Here is a 23,543-nt window from a genome sequence, read left to right as displayed (position 1 = left end):
CAGGGTATCTGATCACTGGCAGGGCATAGCTGTTTATTGCCCGGGTCTTATTCTTGCCATTGAGCTGGCTTCTTAGGACTTGCCTCACTCGCTGGAGGTATTTGGCCGTAGCCGCTTTCCTTGTTGCCAGTTCGAGGTTGCCATTGGCTTGTGGTATACCAAGGTACTTGTAGCTGTCCTCAATGTCTGCTATTGTTCCTTCTGGGAGTGAGACCCCTTCAGTGCGGACTACCTTTCCTCTCATGTCCCTTTTCGCTCTTAGCATACAGCTTTATGTCATCCATGTAGAGGAGGTGACTGATTGTAGCTCCATTTCTGAGCTACCACTCATCTAGTCTGAGGCGGTATCCATAGCCTGTCTTGGTGATTACTTGGCTTAGGGGGTTCAGTCCTATGCAGAACAGCAGTGGGGAGAGTGCATCACCTTGGTATATGCCACATTTGATGGACACTTGGGTAAGTGGCTTGCCATTGGCTTCAAGTGTGGTTTTCCACATCCTCATGGAGTTCGCAACGAAGGCTCTTAGGGTCCTGTTCACCTTATACAACTCCAAGCATTCAGTGATCCATGTATGTGGCATCGAGTCATAGGCTTTCTTGTAATCAATCCAGCCTGTGCACAGGTTGGTATATCGGGACCTGCAGTCTTGTGCGACTGTTCTGTCAACCAGGAGTTGATGTTTGGCTCCTCTAGTATCTCTACCAATGCCCTTCTGTGCTTCACTCGTGTATTGATCCATGTGTCCACTTATCTTAGCCGCAATGATGCCTGACATGAGCTTCCATGTTGTGGAGAGACTGGTTATTGGCCGATAGTTGGATGGGGCTTCATGATCAGGATCGTTCGCCCTTCGGTTAGCCATTCTGGGTGAGTCCCATCCCTCAGTAGCTGGTTCATTTGTACTGCTAGGCGCTCATGGAGTGCTGTGAGTTTCTTTAGCCAGTAGGTGTGGACCGGGCCTGGTGCTATCCAGTTCTTCATATCTGAGACTCTTTGCTGTATGTCTGCCACTGTTATGGTAACTGGGTTCTGTTCAGGGAGGTTGCTGTGCTCCTCTCTCAGGGTCACCAGCCATTGTGCACTGCTGTTATGTGCAACCTCCTTCTCCCATATGCCTTTCCAGTACCTTTCAGTTTCCAGTCTTGGTGGGTCAGCTCTGTTGTTAGGACCCTGCCACTGAGCGTACACTTTCGCAGGTTGTGTTGCGAACAGCCCGTTTATTCGTCTGGCCTCATTCTCTTTCGTGTACCGCTTTAGGCGACTGGACAAGGCTTGGAGCCTTTGTTTGGCAGTTTCGAGTGCTTCAGGTATGGTCATCTGGATGTACCTCTCGGGTATCTGCCTTTTCATCACACCTCTCTGGGCCTCCGTCAATTGACTCACATCTTTCCGGGCCGCCTTGATCTTAGCCTCCAACCGTCTTTTCCATGGTGGGTAACGTATCTCATGGCTTCCATGGTTGCTCTTATAGCCCAGAGTCTCCAGGATCACTGATGCTGAAGCGTATAACAGCTCATTGGTTTCTGTGATCGTTACGGTAGGGATCGCCCTCAGTGCTGCATTCACACTTTCTATGAGACTTTTCAGATGGTACTTCACATCTAGGTTGCCCAGCTTTCATTCTCGCCAAGATCTTAGCTTTCAGGTCAGTTGCTGCCTCGCTCAGCATTTCATTCATTGGGACTGGCCACCCAATCTCATCATTTGCATTCATTGGGGCTTGCCTCCCAATCTCTTGTATGACCTCCTCCTCTGATCTGGCAGCCTGGGGCCCATCGCCATGGAACCTGCGTTGTACCTCATCAATCTCAAGTTGTGACAGCAGTTGCCGTTTGTGGATGTTGGAACACTGAGCTACTAGTTGTTTCGTGGTCAACCGTGACTGTGGGTTTCGAAGTAACCATTTAGCCCACATTCTCTGCATGTAACCCCTCTGACTAGGGTTGCTTGAGTAGTAGCATTCCAACAGAGACCTTGTTTGGCCGGGCGACGTCTGAGCCGGCATGTCATTCGTTTTATTGTCTCTCATCATTGTATGAGGTAGGCATTAGCGTGAAGAATCTTGCCCAAGGACCCACATTGGATGGTGTTATGTGCTCATTTTTGCCCCAAGCGGGATTCAAACCACCGTCTCCCGTATGCCAAACCGATGCCTTACCAACTGAGCTATCCAGCCGCTTCATATATATATATATATATATATATATATATATATATATATATATATATATATATATATATATATATATATGTCTGTGCCTATATATTTTAAATTATTTTAATTTTTAAAAATGTTTTAACACATGCTATGTCGAGCAAAAAAAATAAAGTGGTCAGACGAGTATGTACAACATGGATTCACATGCATCACAGTACGTGATAGCACTCGGCGTCTTATCTGCATGATTTGTCATGCCACGTTGAGCAACTCTTGTTCGCACCGGCAAAACTGAAGGAACACTTTTTGAATCATATTTTTATTCTCACGAAGGGTTCGGTGGATGCGCATATGAATCGGTTGGGTTGGGTACCTCTCACAAGTTTCAGAACCTCTGGTTCAGTTGAAGAAAGATGTGCGCCTCGGCTACCTTTTGGCTTGTTCAGGGAGTGAGTGTGCCGTAATGATGCACTGTTATGCAATCCTCCCACTGCTTTAAAACGCCACCACTTGTTATTAGAAAAGCTTTGTACGTGTGTGGGTGTGTGTACAACTAACTACACGCACACACACAAAGGTGTGTGTGTGTGTGTGCGTGTGTGTGTGTGTGTGTGTGTGTGTGTGTGTGTGTGTGTGTGTGTGTGTGTGTGTGTGTGTACTCATCAATCACCGTGCAATAGACTGAAGTAGAGCGCAGCATTGTTGGAGAATATTTCCCTCGGTGAGTTGGGCAGGGAAGTCTTCTCTTGGCGACAGTAGCACAGGGTGGCCCCTTTCGCTCGTTTCCACGTTAATGGCTAAGCTAGTTTAGAGTATAAACAAGATGGAGGCCACTTGGCTTGGCTCCTTGGGATGATGTTCTGCCAATCTTCAGAACACTGCAGGCGCTTATTCATTTGGTCAATGAATGTGCTGATTTGATGAATATTCCTCAGACGAATGAGTTGCCTTTCAACATGTTTGAAAATGCACCGAGTGCCGAAAATCATATAATAATGTCATAAGCAGAGGTACCACTGTTTTTAATCGCAACACATATTCATAACATGAATCATCTTATGGTGGCTTACAATAACATATATCGAATATATTTTTTTCTGAATGGAACCTCTGTCTCGTTTTCTGGCCGGTACTGTCTTTTAATGTTGCTCATTATGGATCCATTGGAGTTATTTTGATTCTTTTATTGTAAGCGCGACTTTGTGTAAAAAGTTTTCAACGGCCTCTGCGTCAGAGTCTGGTGATCAACTCTTCAATTTCATTCTTGAATTCACCTTGCTTTTACTATGGCAGTGACTGATATGGCTGGGATATGTTTTGACATGGCGCTCGCACCTATTTGCTATCTTTGTTTTCAAACAGTATTCTCAGCCTTTTGTTCATCTTCAAAGTTGTTACTGTATGTAAAAAAAAAAAAAAAAGAAGAAAAAAAACACGAGACACCAGCCCCACAGCTCTTGGGGTGAAGTCTGGTTCTTTCGGTCTTGAATAGAAGTAGAGCAGCCCTGACAAAGCATCTTCTAATTCACTTTACAAATTTGCATCCGGACGTTCCTTTTGTGGCGAGCTCTTGAAGACACCAACAGAATCAGTGGCCTTTGAAGGCAACACCTCGTGCATTTGAGCTCTCTTATCGTCCGTTATGTTTCATTTTGAGTGCTGGTTATGTTCAACTAATGACGTAAATGACACAATTTCAGGTTAATTCCCCTTTTCAATAACTTGTCAATTTTTCACAAGGAATAATAACAGTCAGCCAGCACTTCAAAAGCAAACAAAAAAAAAATTTGAGTAATTGACGCTCCCCAAAATGTTCAGAATTGCCTATTTAAATTGTAAGTTTTCCACTCGCTCTGTTTCTAAAAGAGTTGAATAGACATTAAACTCACCACTAAACTGAGCTCTTCTCTGGCCTACAAAACGTAACTTTGCCTTAGTCTGTTTCATTGATGCTTACCAAAATGCCACGGAAAGGCTAACAAATGACATCAGTGTTGCAGTGAGATAACTAACCGCCTCAGCAACAGATGTTTGAACATAAACGCTTGGAGCATCGCACATCGGCAGATGTTGGACAGTAACATTCACAAGTAGAAGTGTCGAAATTAATCAACAACTTATCAACAGTCATTATTGTCTGATTCACAGACACTGAGTCGCCCTTCATGAAAGTAGACTAATCATCTTTTGTATTTCATCAACATAAGACCTTTGCAAATGCTTGTTTTTTACTTCAAGCTGAAAAGTAACTGGACCAAACCTGTAATCGGTTTCAAAAAAAGCTTGGTGAGCACATTAATTCCTCTTGTGTGCTATTGCTTATTCATTCATTCATTCATCTTCCGAGCCGCTTGATCCTCACTAGGGTCGCGGGAGGTGCTGGAGCCTATCCCAGCTGTCTTCGGGCAGTAGGCGGGGGACACCCTGAATCGGTTGCCAGCCAATCGCAGGGCACACAGAAACGAACAACCATTTGCACTCACACTCACACCTAGGGACAATTTAGAGTGTTCAATCAGCCTGCCACGCATGTTTTTGGAATGTGGGAGGAAACCAGAGCACCCGGAGAAAACCCACGCAGGCCCGGGGAGAACATGCAAACTCCACACAGGGAGGCCGGAGCTGGAATCGAACCCGGTACATCTGCACTGTGAAGCCGACGTGCTAACCACTGGACTACCGGGGTTTCATTTTTTTAATCATTAAATACCAAATACACAATGATTGGTTAAAAAGATGGATTAGTAATGCACTTTAATGCAAAATCTGCTTATTTGCTCAATCAATAGTAAAAGTCACAGGTGTCAAAGTCAAGGCCCAGGTCAGGTCCAGATGTGGCCCGCGAAAGCAAATCAAGCATGTCAAGTTCCATGATGCTTGCTGAAGTCTGAACCAAAATTTCAAATTGTCGTATGTAATCCACAATAACTGTCATTAATCTTGACTTCTGATTTTAAAACTAGTTATCTATCAGTTTGATGTGCACTGTGTATGTAATATGTGGCGATCATTAAAAATTTATATGGTTTCCCAAAATTAATAACTGCCCTCCAAGAGAAACCGTAACTACAATGTGGCTCACAACAAAAATGAGTTTGACACACCTGGTATAACTGATTAATCACATTAATCGTTTCTAAAAAGATGATAGTGACAGCCCTAAAGGAATATGTCACAGGCGCATGTTCTTTATCCCCTGCAAAGAACGGTTCATATTGAATGGCTTATGGAAGACTGGCCAGCCTTGTCTGTCCGTATGGCTGCCTTGTACTGCCCCCAGGTGGCCAAGGTGGGCATACCAGAAGGAGCATCACAATGCCCATCTCAACGAAAGTAAAAAATTCTGTTCATTTGTTTGATTAATATCTGTTTTTTGAAAGTACAATATTAGATGGAGATTGCTAATTTTCTTCTTTCAAACACAGTCCAAACATTTTTGTTGTTTGATTTGAGGGGCCCTTCCATCCATTTCAATAAGAAAAGATGATGCAAGATAAGACACCTTGGCTTGACGAACCTCCCGTTTTCCTGATTAAAATGAAGAAAGTTGGACATTGTTATTGTCAGGATGAGCTTTCCTGTTTGATAGTTGGACTTCTTGGAGGGCTTTGCCGCAGTTTGTGGACGGCTGGTGTCGCTTTGCTGACTGCAGTGTGGTGCAGCTGCTTCGCCGTCGCCATCCCCGAGGCCATTCCTGGCTTAAGCCGAGCAGCGAGCACTTAATTGGAGGAAACCCCGGAGGAAGTCCATGAGGAAGCGGCAAACGGTGCCCGATGTCAAGATGCGCTGCGCGCACGCTGCATTTTAAGAGCGGTGCGCTCCGATATGCAATATGATGAGAACAACGTGAAGCTTGAGGGAATCGGCTTCAGTTTATCTAATGAGCCAGTGTGTCTGTTGTCTTCGTATCAGTGCTTCTCAAACTGGGGTGCTTGGAACTCAATGCAGCTCTGCTTACCTTGTTGGTGTTGCAGAACTGGTTTTCTCAAAAGTGGTTCTTATCTTTTTTTCTTTACTAAACTGGTCATGATGGGATGGGGGGTGGGGGGATAAGGCCAATGTAAATAATTTCACAACTTTTTCCACCATTAAGGTGGCCTCTAACCTGTAACCCCTGTTCAAGGGGGAAAAATGAAATGGCACTCGGTTGGGGTTAATCTGAGGACTTTACATGGTGGACACTGCTACTTCACAGTTACCAAATTGTGCAACGGCATTATCGACCCCCCCTCATCCTCCACTCATAAAAAGCTTTTATTTCCCCTCTCAGTTGATTTGTTCATACAGTGGTAGCTCTTCTTCCGAATGTCTCTTCATATGAAATTATGAAACATTTTAACGGGAAAATATTGCCTCTTGTTACAAAAGAAATTTCAAGATACGAATGGTAAAAATACATTATGGGCTGCCGGTCGCAACTGTGAATTTCCTGAATGCAACATACTTATAGCTGTTCTGCCATTGGCTAATACCGAGCATCATCCTGGCATCCCATTGGCTAAGGCGTCTATGCAGCGTCCTCATCATTCGCAACTCGGGCCATGAGGTTGGACATTTTAGGATTGTTTAAATCCGACAAAAGCAAATGTCCTTGGATCAGATTTTGACAAAACAGCAAGCAAAAACCACCTCTGAAAGAGAACATGAACTAAAGATGACAAAAAACGATGAGGACACAGTTAAAAGTGAACTGACGATCATTTTAATTTTTTACTCTATTGTTTGTTTTTTAAATTCTGCACAGCTCTAATTTATTGTGCAATAATCTAATTGTAACCTGTATTTGTTACATATTTTGAAATAATTTTGATGCTTTACGAATGAATTGTCTGAATTTTGGGGAGTTTGGAACGGATTAGGGCATTTACATGGAAAACGCGTCTCTACTAACATAATTTTCTAGTGAAGAAAGTTCTTCCAGAACATATTAATTTCATAAGTAGAGATACCACTGTATTGTTGTAGGTCACATTAATAGAGGAAAAAGGTTTTGAAAAGTAGAATCTTGTTCTAATATATTTTAATTTTAAAAAAGCATACATTTGAACAGGTGTGTGTAGACTTACACTGTGTCATTTTTGTTTGACAACACAGATATGACTGTGCAGTAAAAAAAAAACACATTGTTGAAATAGATTAGCTAGATTATTCCAGCTTCTCATCATTTACCTTCTTTTATTAAACTCCCTGATCGGTGATTGCCTCCAAAATCCTGATCACTGAAAAAAAAAATTTAATTAGATTTGTTTTATTTTTATTTTTTGGCGGGCTAGCATAAACAGTGGTGCAAAAGTGCAGAATGGCATTTTCAGAATCAGGCAGATAATTTCCTTTGCTCAGAGTCACTTTTGGCTTCTCCGTGCAACCTTCAACTATGTCTTTTATGTCTTTCAGACAATCATGGAGCAGTTCAACCCCTGCTTACGGAACTTTGTTGCCATGGGGAAGACCTACGAGAAGGCTCTTGCCAGTAAGTCCATTTAATTCTCTACTTCAGGTTCAGGCGCACAGCCAATGCGGCTTTCTTTCGCTATATATCTTACCTCCTCTCGCCTTTTTGTCTGACTATAAAAGGACAATTTTCATCCTGCTGCCGAAATGGCCAGGCCTCACCACTTTTTTTTTGATCCTCTCTACTGTTGTGGAGGTGTATTAAGAGGAACACAAAAGGACCTCTAATGTGAAGTGATGACAGTTCGCTGTGGGTAGACAAATTAATCAAGGAGAACACGTGGTCGTGCCGTCGTCTGTTCGTTAATTTGCCAACTGCGATTTATCCAAACTTGCCACCCCCGAATAAAAGCCTTGCCAACACCCCCTCCCTCCCCAGCAGCCCCCCTTCTTCCCGAGCGCTGTTATGTTTCTTCCCCCCCAACTGCTTGACACATACGCTATCTAATCCAGGACACAGTGGGAGGATGGAGCCAGACTGGCACGGACTCCCTGAGCTATTAAATACCCACTTTGCAAGATTTACTTGACCCGAGGGCCACTAAGAGGTTCATTTGGGGGTGGGACCTTTATGTCCATATGGTGCCATGACTGGAATTGCCCATGCCCCCTGCTTAGTTACTGTTGAGAAAGCTGGCCAGTTTAAGAATGTCTGCTTAAGAATCGGCCTGCATCAAATGCAGTGAGCATGTGGCTAGCCTGGTTTGCTTCGCTGGGTGAGCCCCCACAATGGGAGAATAACATTTTGGCTCAATTGGCTAACACCAGCATGCGATTACTTGGTGGCTGACGTGCTTCCTTCTGCGCCAAAGCATGACAGTAATCGGGCTGACTCAACTGTAACCAAACATCCAGACTTAAGTCTTGAGGTGACATAATGCTGTGCGGCAGTTTTACACTTCCCAGACAATTGAAGTGTTAATATATTAGCCTTCAAACTATTTTCAACACTCGAAATTGACGGATGAGGAGTAAAGGTAACAGATGACACGGGGGCAGACGAATTGTATCAATTTCCATCAAAATAAGAAATTGACCATATTTGGACATTGACATTTCCGCCTGACAGCAACAATGCGTTTTTATTTTTCATTTTATTATTATTATTTTTTTGATGGAGTCAACAGAGCACGAGGCCTAGCGCTTCACTTCATCTGACTCTGTGGGGGCGTGGCTTTGCGAAAGGTCCATTGTTGTCCATTCCTCCGATTTAAACTCCCCAGTAATCCCCTCCATCTGTCTCTTTGAAGCGCGCACATGCAAACAAATACACACACTGCATTTGTCAGCAGTAAAGTAGCTTCATGCAGTAGATCCATCTTATTTACGCGTTATCTTCACATGCGGAAACATATTCGCTCATAATGAGGAGACATAATCGATTCATTTTTGCCATATTTGATCATATATCGGCTTCCACTCTCATAGATGCCGTGCTCCAATTTTGCTATGAATAAAAGCACGCTGCAGCTCATTTGCTCTATCCTAACTTGAATCATATATCTCTGAAACTCTTCACAACAAGCGCTTACACCGGAGCTGTTCTTATTGGCCACGCATCTGTCAGCCAAACAGCCGTCAGATATGACTTTGTAGGGCCAAGTGCGCTTGTTCTGCTTCGGCTGCAAAAGAAAAAAATGGAGGTTAGTTTTACTGGCCGCTGGGGGAATACAAAGAAACAAACAAACCTCTCTCTAGACTCATGACCTGCTTTTACCACATGTCACCGGGCTCTTGAAGAGTAAATTTGCCATTCAGCCTCAATCTTGCCTGCACACGTTCATACATATTTGTTAGCATGCATGAGGTCTTGGCTCATTCAAGAAAAAGGTGCGATCACAAGATGTCAAAACAAGACGTTATCGAGCGGAAAGCGCTGAGTTGGGAACAGCTGTGAGCTCGGATTGCAATGCGCTTTGGGTGCAATGCGCCGCAACTACGTGATAATCCATGGAAGGATGATCCCATGAAACACTGTCTTCACTTGTAATACACATCATTTTATAAAACATAACATGTCACTCTTGTATCAAATGCAACCCGAAATGTTAAAATATTTTAGATGAGGTGAATAGTTGATTTCATTCGATCGAACACAAACTGCATGTAGTACTCTCCTTTTTTAAATAAGAAGCATATGGCAGCTAATGAGCTGGTGGCTCGCGCAAGAAGTTAACATAGCAGTCAACATCATTTTTTTTTTAGTGGTCCTTACCACCACACAACACAAACAGATTAGCTCAAATACATGACACCAATCATACATGATCCAAATGAAAGTCTTTTGTAACTTTTGCAACCGTCACATAGTGTAGTGGTGGTGTCTCGAGCGATATGCTAACAAGGTGGTCAAAAATATTTTCTCAGTTTGTTTCAAACAGTTGAAACCAGTGGACTCACAGATGCAGGACATCAGTCACAGAAAAAGAAAAAAAAATTGTCACTGTCATGCTAGGCACAGTGTGGCTGGTCGGTTTGCGCTAGAAGCTAGCTTTAGCGCAAGAAGCTAAGCTTTACTAGGGTCTTGCGAAATGGTCCGAAATATTGGACTCAAATACATGACACGGTCACAAATGATGGGCAAATAAAATTCATTTTTCACGTTTTTAACTTCAATACCAGGTGGTCGGCAGCTAACTGGGGTGTGCAAGAAAGGAATAAGTGGTCAACAGCTTCAGCCTCAGTTTTGATCACTTCGCACAAACCAAGGGACTTAAATACACATCATTTGTCACAGACGAGCCAAACCATTCTTAACTGTCATACTCTGCAGTTGGTGGCTAACGAAAATGGCAAATACAGCGTACATCTTCTCTTGGTTTGTGTCAAACATGACAAACCCAACATGCTCAGACGTACAGGACATAAAATCACAAACGATCTGAATGAATGCACTCAAGCATCCACAAGGCTACATTATGAAATACTTGCTGAAAGAGGACAAAGAAGTATTTTCTGAAAGAAAACTCATACACAGAGTTAATCATTGAATTCAGGCTAAAGTTAGCTCTATTGAAATGCACTGGCAACTCGCATGGTACGTTGCTATCACCCATTATTCACCCATTATCCAGCCAAATATTGTTGACCTTGCCATATTTGAAGTTGGAACCTCAATATATCATTCAACAATATTTGATAAGCTACTGTAATTTCCCGCTTAATTATATATTCAGTATCAGAGGAAAGAGCAAATAGTTTTTCAGGCCCCTCCGAGTGCAAAACGACCTGCCGGGAAATAATTAACTCATCGCAATCAGGAAAGCAAAATGCAAACAACATGGGGAACAATCACGCAGCAGCATCAGATCAGGTTTTTTTTTTTTCTTTGGTTCCGACATCAAGCTGAGAGGAAGGAAAATTTGCAAAAATGTCTTGTTCTTTTTGAACTCACCAAGCACACTGCTTTCGCTCTTTGGTACAGATGTGACATTTGCTGCGAAAGGCTACTTCGACGCTCTGGTGAGAATGGGTGAGCTGGCCAGCGAGAGTCAAGGATCCAAAGATTTGGGTGAGTGATGTCTTACTCTAGCCAAGTCATTTGCATTTTTCTTTAACAGCGATCCAATATGGGTGCCCTTAAGGCAGTCCTTCTAATTGGTAAAGAACCAGATTTAGTCGCACAATACAAAGCAGCCCAAACATGAATCGATGCTCCTCCAGTCCTGTAGGGGGCAGAAATGCTTATTACAAACTGTGTGACTCATGACGTGAAATAATAGTGTCCTCCCCCAAAGCAGATGTCTATCATAGTACCATGACTGACCTGTAAGACGTAACACAGTGCTGTAGGGCATTCAAAGTGGTGGAAAATACAAAAAAAAGAATTGCTGTAGAAGTTATTTAAAAAGCTACGCTAACTGTTAGCTTGTCTGGGAACGACGCTTAAAACTCTTCTGGTTTTAATTGTGGTGAATGGTCAACCTCAGCGTTGCGATTGTCAGTATTGGACAGGTTTAGCATTGCGATTATCAACTCAAAGTGATTATTTGGCCCCGATTATCAGTACGGTTTGTACTGTACCCCAATTTAGAGCTTCTAATATGAATCTGTCAACTTTACGTCACTTCCAGTCATATTGTTCTTTTTCTTCTTTAAGAAAAAAAACATCACTTTTAACACACCAAACATCACAAGATAATTGCTCAGGATAATCTGTCAGGTGCATCTAACCATCAGGACTTAGTTGACTTTGAAGTGGGCGAGCATTCTCAAATTCAACAGTAACCAGTGTTGTCATTTCATTTACAATGATTTCATAGTTGCCTGTAGAGCACTGAACACACTCAAGCACCCCCCGACAGTTATGTTGCTAGGTAGCAATCGGAGGGAAATATGGGTTAGGTTGGAAGTGGGTACTTCATTCTCACGTTGCAGCTGAACCAAACGAATCATTAAATCCACACAGTGTTGGTTGTTGTGAAAAATGGCTTCCTGGAAAAAATGTAAACGTCGGAACCGAAAGTGTCAATTACTGACTTAAGTTTGAGGTCAGCAGCACGGATGACAGCTGCTCCCTTTCGGGAACGACTGGCATCTTTGCCGTGTTGAGCCCGTGGGGAAATCAGTCACTGTTTGAAGAGAATCTCCCCTCTCGTTGATGTGTGGCGTGCTTTTCTTTTTGTTGATGTTGTTGGTGGGGTTTGTGTGTGTGTGTGTTTTTTGCTGCGGATGCAGTTTGCAGTGCGACATAAGATTGTTCTCTGGATGTTTTATTCAACAAAGGGCTGTATCTCTCGAGCTTACTCGCTATCTTTTCATGCTTGCGCAGCGTGTGTAATCTCCGATCCGGATTCCAGATTTTTCCGTGTCAAACGGCGCCTTGCTCACACTCTGGGCTCATGTAAAAACGAGCAGCGAGCGCGTGATTGGACTTGCCGATACATCATTCGGCTCTGTTTAATGCAAGCATTGGGGGGCGTGTGCATGACAGGAGTGAAAAGTGATTCCAAAATGCCGCCTGGAGGGAAGCTGTGCAAAGGAACAGGATAGTCACAATGACTCATTCGCTTGGACAAAATACTCATAGTCTCCATTTCTGTTTCCAATGACTCCCAAAAACTGAATCACTGCACTTTTTTTTTGTTTTTTTGTTTTCCAAAGTTCTGTGCAGTGTGGCCCGAGGGAAGGAGATGTATGTTTTATTTTCCAGCCACTGCGAGTTTCCGCCTTGAGCTTACGATAGCGTAATACAAAGCTGCGGTTCAACCCATGTGTCCTAGGGAGGGCGGTCTCTTCGGCTCACTTTCCTGTTCGACCTGTTTGGGCTGAAATGGAGTCAATAAGCAAATAGATACTGTCCGCTTTGGCCCTATGGCTTGGTGCTTAGCACCACTGCCTATCTCTTTGGAGGTTTGAGATTCGAATCATGGCTCACGTTGAGGTTCATTGAATACAGTCATCCCTCCCACAGTGGTTATTACACAGGTGTCAAACACAAGGCCCGGGGCAAGATCTGGCCCGCCATATCATTTTGTGCGGCCCATGAGAGCAAATCAAGTATGTCAATTTTTCCATGATGCTCGCTCAAGTCTGAACCAAAATTTCAAATTGTCATATTTAATCCATCATTACATAGAGATATTGCAAGCATTATCTTATTTTGTACTTATTACATTCATGTAATCAATGGCTGAACAAACCATTCGTCTTGACTTTTGCTTTCAAAACTAAATATCCACCAATATGTTGTGCACTGTCATATGTGGAGGTGATTGAATTTTGTAAAACCGTATAAATGTTTAGTCATAATAGCCCGCTCAGGGAAACAGTACCTACAATGTGGTCCGCGACAAAAATGAGTTTGACACCCCCGTCTTATTACATAAACTTTCTATCCCGTCCTGTCCCATCCCGCCCTGCCCTGTCCTGTCCTTACCTGCCCTGCCCTATCCTGCACTGTCCTGTCCCTGTTTGTGCATGCATATAAAAAAAAAAATCCTCATCTCACCCCTCGGGTGGTGTCCGTCCCTCATTCAGCTCGGTCCTCTACCAGAGGCCAGGAAGCTTGAGGGTTCTGCGCAGTATCCTTGCTGTTCCCAGCACTGCACATTTCTGGACTGAGATGTCCGATGTTGTTCCCGGGATCTGTTGCAACCACTCATCTAGTTTGGGGGTCACTGCCCCAAGTGCTCCGACCACCACAGGCACGACTGTCACCTTTACCTTCCAGGCTCTCTCCAGCTCCTCTCTGAGCCCTTGGTATTTCTCGAGTTTCTCATGTTCCTTCTTCCTGATGTTTCCATCACTAGGGACCGCTACATCCACTACAACGGCTTTCCTCTGCCCTTGATCTATGATCTATGATCACGATATCTGGTTGGTTCGCCATTACCATCTTGTCAGTCTGGATCTGGAAGTCCCACAGGATCTTCGCTCTGTCATTCTCCACCACCTTCGGAGGTGTTTCCCATTTTGACCTTGGGGTTTCCAGTCCATACTCCGCACAGATGTTTCGGTAGACTATGCCAGCCACCTGGTTATGGCGTTCCATGTAGGCTTTCCCTGCCAGCATCTTACACCCTGCAGTTATGTGTTGGATCGTCTCAGGTGCCTCTTTGCACAACCTACACCTTGGGTCTTGTCTGGTGTGGTATATCTGGGCCTCGATGGCTCTGGTGCTCAAGGCCTGTTCCTGAGCAGCCAGGATGAGCGCCTCTGTGCTGTCCTTCAGGCCAGCCCTCTCTAGCCACTGATAGGACTATATATATATATATATATATATGTATATGTATATGTATATGTATATGTATATGTATATGTATATGTGTGTGTGTGGTGTGGCTTTCGGAGGGGTGGGGAGTTGCTTCTGTCTAGTGCGAATGTCAAATACAGCTTTCATTTCCATGACAACTGGGTGGCGGCGCTAGGGCATTGCGATGATGCGAGTGGTTACTCTGTGTCACAAATAACTTCGTGCCTTTTCTAATCCCTTTGACAGTATTCATTAACAACAAACAAACCAAAAAAAAAATTAAATGACTAACAAAACCCTCCGCAACTTTTTTTTGTTGATAATGTCGACTGTTAAGAGTTCCTCCAGAAAAGGATTTGCAAAGCTCCCCCTGCCTGCATGACTTTCTTCATATGTGGACGCTGTGGTTGTAATATACAGTGACTTGAGGGTGTTTGCTTAGGCATATGAAATTCTTTCCACAAATGTCGGTAAAAAGACCAGGGAGCAAGGTGATCCACCTACACACTTAGCGACAGCTTTCTTCCTCTCGCCCGTCACTCAGGAGGAAATCTATCTGATCTGTAATATTCCTCGTCGCCGTCTCATATCTCCACAAATATAATCAACATGCTTCAGCTGCCCGCATTCCATTTTGAGGAATGGTAATGATCACGTTTAGTGCACGATTAGTGAACGCATCGATTGTTTTGGGTTTATGCAGACCAGAGTGCTCTTTTCATCCACTGCTGCTACACTCTTCTGCCCACGCATCTTCCTCCTCCTCCGTTTCGACTAATCATTGCCTGTCACTTTACCGCATGCATGCATGCACGCACACACACACGCACGCACACACACACACAGACACTTAGTCCCGTCGAGATCCCCTCTGTTTGTGCTACTCCCCCCTTCCAGGCTCATTTCTCCCATAAAGACGTGCTGGAGCCATTTAGTGCATTCCTCGGCGGCCACTCAAGTTTATATTCCCGCCACTAAGAGGCCAGTGCTGATTTACACTCAAGTGGCCGAGCCCTCCGTCCGTCCGAGGGTATGCTTCAACTCCTCCAGAAATTCCTTTTATCCTTATAAGAACACCTCCCTGGCCCACCCATTAGGAGCCATTTCATTGTTGATAAAGTCCAGCAATGGCTGTATTGAACTTATTTATTTGTAGTATTTGTGGCTTTCATGTGTTGTAACCCTTCCTCTCCAAGGTTTTATTTTGTTTTTCGAATTGCAGAGCAGGGCCGGCCGGGGGTCAATTCATCTGTAGGTTCCGCAGCCCCGGTCTATGGTTTTCATTTCTCCAAAGCCAAGAAGAGCCATTCGTGCCAACGTCGTGTTCTTGCACACGCTTGCCTTCCACATGTGAAAGTGCTTTCAACCTTTTCCCATATTGTCCCTGAAATCAACCGTGTCCCTCTTGACTGTGCAGCGCTTCCAATTGGGCTTCCCCTTGCCAGACGACATCAGATCAACAACTTGCTCAAGCCGCTAATTGCCACGTATGAGTCAGCATTTCGTTTAGGAAATCACATTGCAGCCCGACTGGTATGAAACCCACAGCGTGAGAGTTGAAGGAAAAATGCAAAAAGGCTGCCCAAATCTTGATCCCGGAAGGGATTACACAATTTACATGGGCCGCAAACTGACAAATGTCACAGACTTGATTTTAATCTCCAAATTAAACGGCTAGTCCCCAAAATGCACTTCTATGATGTCAAACCAACGTTAGCAACAATTCCCACTAACGCTTATGTGCAACCTTTAGTAGTCTAGCGAGACTTTTATGAGCTGTGTCGGTTTAAAGTTCAGTTTAGTGTAGTTAAGCATGACCAAAATGGTTTTGTTTTGATGGGTAGTTTTTCAACGTTTTTCCTTTTCATGCTTGATTAGCATCTGGACTTCATTTTTCAAAGAATACTCGCTTACTTTGATGTGATGGACTTTCAAACCGAAAATCAAGCGATGATATCGGCTAGCTTGCGTTTTCCATGAACCACTCGGCAGATCGTACACATGCGGCCATGATGATGTCACTTTCTACTAGCAACATGCTAACATTGGCTCCTCCAACCAATACATAGCTCTCGGAACTGCCAAGATGATGTTATTGGAAACATTGCTGATTTTGCATTTACCGTATTTTTTGGATTGTCCGTCGCACTCGATTATAAATCGCACCAGCAAACAAATGCATAATTAAGAAGGGAAAAAGATATATAAGTCGCACTGGAGTATAAGTTGCATTTTTTGGGAGAAATTTATTTGATAAAATCCAACACTAAAAACACATGTCATCTTGAAAGGCAATTTAAAATAAAATGGAGAACAACAGGTTGAATAAATGTACGTTATACTAACGTTACATGACTAACATGCCTGGTAATGTCAGTAACGATGTAACATATTAAGAGTTATTCAGATAACTCTGGCATAAAGAACATGCTAAGAAGTTTACCAAACGATCAGTTTCACTCCAAATCACTAAATCCAATGAAATATTCATCCTCTGTGTGACTTTTAACCAACTCCCCCAACTCGAGAGGTAGACTATCTTCTACGTCGCTTACGTCAGACTCATCGTCGATTGATCAACACAGGCCGAGAGCTTCCTCTTGTGGTTAAATGTGAAAATAACGTGAAATGGCTTAATCATGTCTTAATAATTTCACACATAAGTCGCTCCAGAGTATAAGTCGCACCCCCGGCCAAACTATGAAAAAAACCTGTGACTTAGAGTCCAAACAATACGGTACGTTGTATTATCAACATCTTTCAATTTCCCTTGTCTTTACGAGGGAGTGGAAACTGCCAATATTTCTGTCATGATGCCGATGGAAAATGTTTGAGTTGCGTCATTCAGAAAGATGTTTGGAGGGGGGGGGGGGGGGGCGACAAATGTGTGTGTGAGGTTTTGAGAGGCAGACCACCATCCAGGTCTTCTTTGCCCCGCCCGGCCTCCCCTTCCTCCTCCTTCAGCACCTGTCCCCGATTAAACCGGAGCAGAAGAGCTCTTTTCTTAGCTCGCCGTCCCTCACCGCCACCATCCCCAGGGTCCCCACCGTCCCTTTTTTGCTCAATTTGGGATCCGCGCACTGCATCATGGGAAGGCGGCCCTTCTATCCGCACTGCCCTTCATTCGTATCACGGCCAAACTTGGTTCCATCTTTCACCACGTGGTGGCACAAAGCACTCGGATGCACTTTGTCAGCATTTCTTGACAATGTTGCATTGCGCTTGCGTCACCTTGGGCATGCAAAGTGCCGTCCAACCGGCACGCTCACATTTTTATTTCTGTGTGATCTAGTCATTTCTGTGTGTGTTTGCAGGCGTGTGCAGAAGGTTTGTGTCGTCAAGACACGGAAGTCTGCCACAAAAGGCAAACACGTTGTTGGCATGAGGGTAGTGTTGGGAATCACAAAAGTAGCACAATTACTAGAAGGCTTTGGCTAAAGTCATATGGACAACACAACTTCTTTAATGGCCGGTTTATAGTTTCCAGCAGTTGCCAGGTGTGTTGCTACGTACCCTGGCTAACATTATAGTGACAATGTATTGGACCCATGTAGGTGTACCTAATCAAGTGTCCAGAGAGTGGATTAATGTTGCCGCGTTACCATGAAAAAGTAACGTTGACTTTAGGAATGACTTGATTTTAAAAGTTACCCCGTTGGATTACAAGTTACTTTCAAGAGATGTCGACAACCCTGCGTAACCCTTTCATGCACCGATAATGGTAACCTTAAAATACGATAAGCTGTCCACTGTCGTAATAACCGCTGTCAACATAAAATTGACAACCGAATCTGACGTCACTCCCCCCCCCCCAACACCCCATTAATTTTTTTTTTTTTTGGAATGAGCTCAGGATTGGGCTTCTGGAGCGCTTGCTGATGATCTGATGATATGAATCAGGGTTGTTGGACATGAAAGACATGGAAAACATCCTGGAGAGTCGGACATGCCTGATATGTAGGATACGCACGATTGATTTGTGACTTTGCGAAGTAGCTGCAGTCAGATTACTAACGTGCAACTGTAAAAACTGTTATTTGTGAGGAATAGTTTTCTCCAGTTTTTTTTGTATCAAATTTGAATGACAATTGCGGTCAGGTCCCTCTCACATACTTGGGGGCCTTTAATTGGCTGCAAAAAGCCATCTTCTGTTCATACTAATCGTTTTGGCATTTAGCTGTCTTAATGTTGAAGGCTGACAAAAGCAACCAATACACAAAACACGCACACACACACCAGTTTTATGAATTTGAGCCTTCAGTGGCCTCTCGCATTGGGCCTCTCGTCGTTGGGAAATGAGGAGGGAGGGAGACCTCCCTCCTCATTTCCCAACGACGTTTGTCAAATCACTGGCATTGCTTGTAGTTGATCTCAGTCACGCAGTCATGCGATGCGGAGGAGCGCTTGATATGATCGCCGAGGAGGAGGAGGAGCTTGCGGGGTGACACAATAATTAACGTTTGGCTCGGGGCACGCGGCGTTCGCCCTCGCTGCCATCGTCTTGTACCGGGATTTCTGCCGAGAGATGATGAGATGCTGTTCCGGGACTGAAAGCAAGCGTGGTTGTCATGGAGCCGATGCCTTTTGCGCGGCTTGTTCCTGCCGTTTTGAAGCGGAGACGAGCCGACCACTGCTCGCTTGTCCTCGGCAGATCTTTTAATTTCATGTTTGATGCCGTCTTTTAGTTATCTCCCCCCCCCCCCCCCCCACCACACACACACACACACAACTTGTCCAATGATTTCTGGCTTCCCGACAAGTAAGCCATTTGGAGGATTTTGTGCGGCGCAACTCAAAGTCTTATACCCGTTTAAACAAAATCATTTGAATTCACAAACTCCACCGCCAAGGCAGCCCAGTGTGCTCCTAATCCCCATAATTCTGTTGAAAATATGAAGAGGAAGAGAGAGCGGGAGGGGAATGGCAAAATTCAAAATTAAATACTATTGTCAGTTTACAAACAAGCTGCATGACACTTGACCTGTTTTGAAAGTATTTCGACTGGTGTTTCTGCCAAGACTAGGCCTCTGTTTACACATTCATCCGATGAAGTTGTTACATATAATCTTACCTGTCTCAAAAGGCCCCCGACCCCCGATTGACATGGTCTTTAAGGTGTGACGGGTAAATACAACAAAATAATATATATGACATGACCTGCATGAAAACTGGCATTTTTGAAACGTCATAAACGAATCATCACACGAGAAACGTTCGTCCTATCTGTCCACAAACACTCTGTGCTCGCTATGGTAACGTTTAAGAATCCCTTCAAAATAAAATACACCGCAAATACAAAGTGCATGAAAAATACGACTGCCAATCGCCACGTTATGCAGAGTGGGCTCGGTGAATCTCCCGTTGAGATAAATCTCTATTTTAAGTCTGACTCCTGATACTGTCAATTAAATGTAGCCTTCTTTTTCTTGACATCGTCGTAGGCTCCTCTTCTGTCTCTTCCCAAAGAAACTTTCCAAAGACGGTTGTTTTTTATTACTTTTGCTCGCCCCTGTGTTTCATTGTAGCGGTAACCTATCACATGACCGAGAAGCGCGCCTTGACCTGCATCACGAGTGACATACTGGAGACCAGGGGTGCTCATTACGTCGCTCGTGATCGTCGGGTAGCTCACGGACTGGTCCCAAGTCGATCGCGAGGGTTGGAGAGTATAAAAAACAAACTAACAAACATTTGTGTATCTCTGTGCATGTTAGTAATATACTTTTTATACTTTTACTTTTTATACTTTTTATACTTTTTGTGCACACTGAACCCTAATCATCAGACCAGTCTCACTTTCACATAAAGTATTTAAAAAAACTAAATAAAATAAAGCAGGTCATGTTTAACGTACGGTGGTGTGTGAACTGCGTCACCGGAAGTTGGCGCTCAGCAGTCTGCAATGGCAGCTTGCGATCAGAGCTGTTGCGATGGCACCTTTATTATTATCAGACAAGGCACATTTCGTGTACAATTCACCGATGGCACTCTCAAAGAATGGGAATCTGAATGGCCGAAAGAAGCATTTTAAAACTGCATGCGTCAGCTACGATAGTTAATAGGCTGCAAAAGTACATCCCATGCCTCAGCGTCAGGCTGTTGCTTATCACGGCATGCGTGTGTATGTGCGTGCTCGCGTGCACGGTAACGGGTCGATTGCGGGAGGTTGGTTGATCGAAACGTAGATCTTTGGTCAAAAGGGTTTGGGCACCCCTGCTGAAGACGGATGTAACGGAGAATCCGGTAATTTTTCAAAATAAAACATCTTTCAGATTATGAAATGAATAAAATGGAAGTCATGTAAGTTATGTAATATTTCTGTGCGGCACCGTACAAAATGACCCACGGATCCGTACTGGTCCGCAGCCCGGGGGTTGGGCACCACTGATCTACGGTACGTGCTTGAAGCAATTTTCCCACTGAGACAGATATGATGACATCATCACCAAGTGTCATTGTGTTCGTGTCCAAAAGTCATCCAAAAGAAAAATTTTATACAGTCTAAAACACAAAAAGCATTTCCGGCACACCCCTTTTTTTCCTACGTGACGCACTTAAAAAAAAAGAAAAATCAAATTAAAAATACATCAGACTTTTGTGCAAAACCATTATTCAGGCTGTCCATGCATTTATTTTCCTTATTCAGTCATCCTTTCCCCGAGGGTGAACATCCCAAAGTGTGCGCGACCGCAAACGAGCGAGCCGAACAGACGCCGCCTTGGCAGGCCTCCTTTCATCTGCTTGTTGTAGTCTCCTCCAAGAGGCTGCGAGAGCGCGGCGCACGGGTTCAACCCGAGTTTATGGCGCCGGCTCACTGTGTTGTGTAGATGAATATAATAGTTATTCCATGTGGCATTCGGGTTGGGCACGCGAAAGGACGCGCCCACCTGCAATCTATTGTGGCTTCATCTCACCCAGTTGGGAGAGATGAGAGACGGGGTTTTTCCGCATCCCGGCGTGCTCCTGCTTCAGACTCGACCCTAGTCAGTGATCTGATCTCCTTCTTTCATCCCTGTTAAACACCAGCCCGCGTTCTGTGTGGGTGCACCATGGCGGCTCCTGCTTGTCGGCCGGCCGTCGGTGCGGCTCAAACGCACGAAGCCGGGCCCTTGTTTACGCAAGCAGTGCTAAGTTCCAGGGAGAATGGGACAAGCAATGCAGTTGTGGCAATTGAGCCTATTGGGGGCCACATCTTTGAGGTTTTTTCTTTTTTTACCCTTCCTTATATTACAGAAAGTAACAGAATAACTACAGGTGGTGGGAGGGGGGGTGATTATGGGGGGGAAAAGTGTGCTTTAAAAACAAAAAAATCTGAACTGAAACTTCATTTCACATTGACAAAACTGACCAAAATTGTTGCGAATGAGAGCAAAAACACCATTCATATTTGTCATTGTCAATTAATTTTCACCATGAGCTTTCTGGTTTTATTTTCAGTGTATTCATTTCGGTGTTGCTGTGCGGTCGTACAGAAGAAAGCAGCAGTCAATTTGAAATTTACTTCAGTACACAATACCGAGTCACTTTTTAAAAATTCTTTTACACTCGAGAAATATGCCAGACATAAAAAAAACCCTACAACAAATGCAAAAACTGCAACTAAAATAAAGCAATTTGTTAAAAGGAAACCTAACAAAATGAATTAAAACTGTCAAAATGTAAATATGTAACTATGATAGAAAATGTTTACACTGTGTGCAGGATTTTTTTTTTTTTGGAAGATTTTCACAGACAAAAACAATCTAGTTAGGAAGCAGCACCTTTGACACTTATGCTCAGTGATGTCTTTTTTTGTTTTTGGTGTTCATTGAACTGTTGAACATTTCCAATGTTCATTAAAAAGTATTCATGGTTGTGTTAACGGACATCTTTGGAATGACATCATTGACGTTTGGCTTCTCTTGAATGGGGGGGGGGATGATTAAAATCCCAAATCTGCTTTTTATGAAGGAAATCTGAGATGTTGTTTTCAGGCCAACTCGCTCAGCTTGATTGAACGGTGTCACTTTTTGCTCTTTGGCTGGTATGTGGACAGCCTCACTCAGGGTTGGCATGTGCGGCAGAAGCCCTCGCAGGTTGCGTCCTGCCCGGCGCATATTTCTCACATGCCGCTGCCGCCGCTGCGCTCAGATTGGGATTGATCACTTACAACGGCGATCTTGTTGATTATGGCAATGAGGTTGCCACGGCAACTGTTTGCCACATCTTTTTCCTCTCAGCTTGGCACCCACCGCTATGCAGCAATTAAACAGTGATTCATTTATTCTTGCTCTCTCACAGACACGCCTGTGCTGTTGCCAGGTCTTGTGTGTGTGTGTGTGTGTGAGCCCAATTACAATATCATCTAGTACCATGTACAATGTAACTCTGACTAAACGATTAATTGGCCATCCGATTTAACTGATATTAGAATTTGTCAAATCTGTGAAAATCTGCCATTTTTAATAACACATTATTTAGTTGTAGTATTTGTTTTACACATGTGTTTACACCAACACATAGAGCTATTTAAAAATTGCCCCCCCCCAAAAAAAGGTTTTTTTTTGTCTTTTACAGTTAAATAAATAAGAAGAGTACAGTCTTGTAAAACAGCCAAACTTTTTTGTTGCAACTGTTATAGGACCAAATATTTTTTGGGGGTTTTGTTTTTCCACCATACATACACACCATACACACCATACATTTGCAAGCAGCCCTTTAATCGATGAGCACAATTTTATTCTGCTTAGAGTCAGCCTTGATGTCGATCAAACCATAATTTTACTCAACTTTTTTGGGGGGAGAGCAATTAAAAAAAAACTACTGCTCTAACAAACTTGTTTATAAGACCAAACATAAAACACAAGACTTCCTTGGCAAGGTTTTATTCCCGCTTTTGGCGCAGTCTACATAAATCATATAAATAGTTGACGTTGCTGGTGTTCAGTTGGCATCTTCAAGTTCCAAGAGTATATGTTTTGGTAAAAAAAAAAAAAAAGTCATTTTTAATGCTTGCCCTGTCCGGTGTGAGGATATTCAGTAATTGCAAAAGAACGCAGATGCACTGCACCGGAATATCTTGTGTGGTTAAATTAAATTTGTACTTCTATTATTGACTTTTTTATGCTCATGGCTTAAAAATAAAAAGTTCACCACGCGAACAATAACAAAAACATGGAATGTAATTTACAATGTGTTTTAAAATCGAATCGGTTTAACTTTTTGAAATGACCTCCTGAAATAGTTGACCCTTATAAAAA

The 23,543-nt window shown here is 43.5% G+C and overlaps 2 protein-coding genes across 6 annotated transcripts in view; one reads left to right on the top strand and one right to left on the bottom strand.

Annotated features, from left to right (window-relative positions):
- The window catches only part of LOC127590232 (G-protein coupled receptor family C group 5 member C-like), a 140,807-nt gene that overhangs the window by 22,347 nt on the left and 94,917 nt on the right, over positions 1-23,543 (bottom strand). The window lies entirely within an intron of this gene.
- baiap2a (BAR/IMD domain containing adaptor protein 2a) overlaps positions 1-23,543 on the top strand; it is a 72,077-nt gene that overhangs the window by 15,226 nt on the left and 33,308 nt on the right. For all 5 annotated transcript variants that reach the window (XM_052049670.1, XM_052049672.1, XM_052049669.1 and 2 more), the window contains exons 2-3: positions 7,554-7,629; positions 11,035-11,121. In XM_052049670.1, the coding sequence (XP_051905630.1) occupies positions 7,554-7,629; positions 11,035-11,121 (163 nt within the window). The remainder of the gene's footprint in view (positions 1-7,553; positions 7,630-11,034; positions 11,122-23,543) is intronic.

Source organism: Hippocampus zosterae, chromosome 17, assembly GCF_025434085.1.
Source record: "Hippocampus zosterae strain Florida chromosome 17, ASM2543408v3, whole genome shotgun sequence".
NCBI classification, from domain to species: domain Eukaryota; kingdom Metazoa; phylum Chordata; class Actinopteri; order Syngnathiformes; family Syngnathidae; genus Hippocampus; species Hippocampus zosterae.
Note: the sequence above shows the minus strand (reverse complement) of the source record. Positions and strands in the feature narration are given on the sequence as shown.